Source organism: Sphaeroforma arctica (assembly GCF_001186125.1).
Source record: "Sphaeroforma arctica JP610 unplaced genomic scaffold supercont1.148, whole genome shotgun sequence".
Lineage (NCBI taxonomy): Eukaryota > Ichthyosporea > Ichthyophonida > Sphaeroforma > Sphaeroforma arctica.
Window position 1 is genome coordinate 14,010 of NW_014040410.1, and position 3,222 is coordinate 17,231.

A 3,222-nucleotide genomic window follows, 5' to 3' on the forward strand; every position below is an offset into this window, starting at 1 on the left:
TAGTATATATACATGTATATATTTATGTATATATATATATATACACACATATATATATATATATATATATATACATATACATACATACATACATACATATATATATATATAAATATAGATATAGATATATAAATATAGTTATGTACATAGATATATACACACATATATATATATATATGCAAAGGTATAGATCACATACATACATACATACATACATACGTAAGTGCGTACATATATAGATAGATAGATGGTTAGTTAGACAGATAAAGGGGTAGGCAGGTAGGTAGATAGATATACAGATAGATAATCAAATAGATAGGTAGATAGATGTAAGTAAATACAAGTATGTCTATATTTAGCGTGCACATACCTGATACGGTGGCCTTCAATAGTGTTGCCTAGATAGTCAACTGTAAATGCAAAGTGATATAAACAGCACGCGAAAGGTCAGCAGAGATAAGTCCTATAAAGAAACATGAGCGTGTGTGTGTGTATAAGGTTGCATACATTTGTGTGTAGATGCATATATGGATATCCCTGTCTGTTGGCGTATGTATTTGAGTCATGTCGGTATACTGCTCATATGGTATGTGGGTGTCTGTATCTGTTTGTAAATGTATGGCGTTATGCAGAGTGTGCATATGATATTCGAGCATCCCATTCTGTTTGTACATGTATTTGTGTGATGCAAGTAATGTGTGCATGTGTGCGTACGACAGCGTAACTTACCTGTATAAGTCCAACTTATCGTGCGTGCATACTACAGCGTAACTCACCTGTATACGTCGTATTGTACGCATTTCGGGGATCGTTAATGAGAGAGATGTAGTCATTGACATTGATGCCCGTGTGGGTGCGGTAGAAGGACAGGGGCGTGAGGTTATCATAGCGAGTGAAGGCCTTGTCTTTGTTGTGGAACGTCCTGCAGAAGACAGTGTATTCAAGCGAATGGTACATAAACGCATATGAATATACATGGGATGATTCTATTTAAATGCATATAAATATACATGGGGTAATTCTATATAGATGCATATAAATATACATGGATGATTCTGTATAAATGCATATGAATATACATGGGGTGATTCTACATAAATGCATATGAATATACATGGGATGACTTTATATAGGTATAAGCTTATACGATAACATACGCCACACTTCAACGCAAATACAAGCCCAATGAACCCCCAAACCACCTGCACATACACCACAACCTGGTGCATAACAAAGCAGTCCTTACCAGCTGAAAGTGGTGGGGAGCGGTCCGAAATGGATGGACAGGACATTGTACACCTGGGTCATGAAGGTGTCCTTCATTTCACGGCATTGGGCCATATTGCCCCCGGTCTGTTTATACTCGCTGCGTAGGCGACAGCAGTACTCACGCACTTTCTTATTGAGCATTCGGTTCAAGTGGACACTGGATTTGGTCGTCACCACTTCAGGATAGACTGACTACAGAGAGAGAAGGGTGGGTGGCAAATGGGGCTATGAGAAGATAGTAGCACAGTGGAGGAAGGGTAAACCCTAAAACAGACCACTGTGTATACATCAGACACGTATGTCATACGTGTACCAATTTATAGATATTTGTGATATATGTCCACATGTGTATACATACTTATAGGTATATGTGTTATACACATTCATAAAGATGGTATTTGAGATGCATGTCCATTTGTATTCATATATATATATATACTCATACATATTCACATGTGGTGTGTGTTTAGAACAAGTGCAAACGCAGACGCACCTTGGGTACCAGGCCGTATTTCTCGACAATGTTGACGAACATGTCGTACTGGCCACCATCCTCGAGCGGATTGTTCAGAAAGTGCTGGATGAGCCGACTGGGGTATAGGATAAACGAGACTCAATTAAGAAACAAACAAATAAATGAGATATAAATAAGGCAAAACGAATAAAGGCGATATAAGTAAGGGATAAACGAACAAATATGAGATATAAATAAGAAATAAATGAATAAATGAGATATAAACAAGACATAAACGAATAAATGCGATACAAGTAAGGAAGAAACGAATAAAGATATGAGATATAAATAAGAAATAAATGAACAAATGAGATATAAACAAGACATTATATAAATCAACCTCAATTTATATCTCAACACAGGGAACATATGTTTATAGAAATTGGGATGAATGACAACCGGTTATAAATAGCCAAACTCGATCTATCGGTGGGTACGTTACATATGATCACTTGCCTTGCACTCATACACAGCCTACGGGAGAGTAGCACACTCTACACACCTGTCCGTGTCTTCATCCATTGTGTTGAGTATATTCTCTAACAGAAAGTTAACGCGTTCCAACTTGTCGTGGAAGAACAGATACGTCTGTGACAGTTCAAAGTCGTCTGCTAGCTTGTGGTTTTTCTGCGCCGCGGCGGAGGTAATGGGACCAATGGCACATATGAGGACAGCGACAGAAGTAGCGTATCATTCAGATGCCAAATAAGTAAACGTAAATGGCGATATAAACGCAATATAGAGATGCGCCCAATGGCACATATGAGGACAGCGACAGAACTAGCGTATCATTCAGATGCCAAATAAGTAAACGTAAATAGCGATACAAACGCAATATAGAGATGCGCCGCTGAGAGGATCCCTTAGTTGTAGTCCATTGGCTCGCTTATTTATAGCCGTCAACTGTATGGTCTGCGAATAAGCAGCAACAGCCATACAGAGACTTATAATATAATGAGTACATAAACACACATACGTATTTTTGGATATAGTGTACTACACTATCTATGTAACTATGCATACGCATGCCATACGCGTGCACGGTCTATAGCCGGACACATGGTATGTATATAACCGTGCGCAGGGACTGTATCTCATACCATCATCTCCAAGCGAATCATATTGCAGGCTGCAAACAACCAGCATCGCCCAGTGGACTGTTGATTGGTGGCCTTGCCCTCAATGGCAACCTAAAAAAAGGGACACAGGACAGGTGAGACAACGCGTAGTAGCATTGGTACATTCCCACAGACAAGGGCAAGATAGTTATAGGAAACAGGTGGTGTGACAAGCGGACAATGTAGATGCGTAATTACAGGGGGTGACATCAAAATAGTGAACATGGACAAAGCGAAGTGCGGTGAGTCATCGATTGAATGACGAAAATATCTGAGATGGGCATATGTTGACAATTAGAAGCTCGTTCTTACTTAAAATAC

The 3,222-nt window shown here is 39.1% G+C and overlaps 1 protein-coding gene across 1 annotated transcript in view; it reads right to left on the reverse strand.

Moving 5' to 3' along the window:
* SARC_03048 (hypothetical protein) overlaps positions 1-3,222 on the reverse strand; it is a gene marked incomplete at both ends in the record, with an annotated part of 6,655 nt that overhangs the window by 2,323 nt on the left and 1,110 nt on the right. The window contains 5 exons of the mRNA XM_014303162.1: positions 777-922; positions 1,247-1,461; positions 1,763-1,859; positions 2,286-2,410; positions 2,884-2,973. Coding sequence (XP_014158637.1) covers positions 777-922; positions 1,247-1,461; positions 1,763-1,859; positions 2,286-2,410; positions 2,884-2,973 — 673 coding nt within the window. The remainder of the gene's footprint in view (positions 1-776; positions 923-1,246; positions 1,462-1,762; positions 1,860-2,285; positions 2,411-2,883; positions 2,974-3,222) is intronic.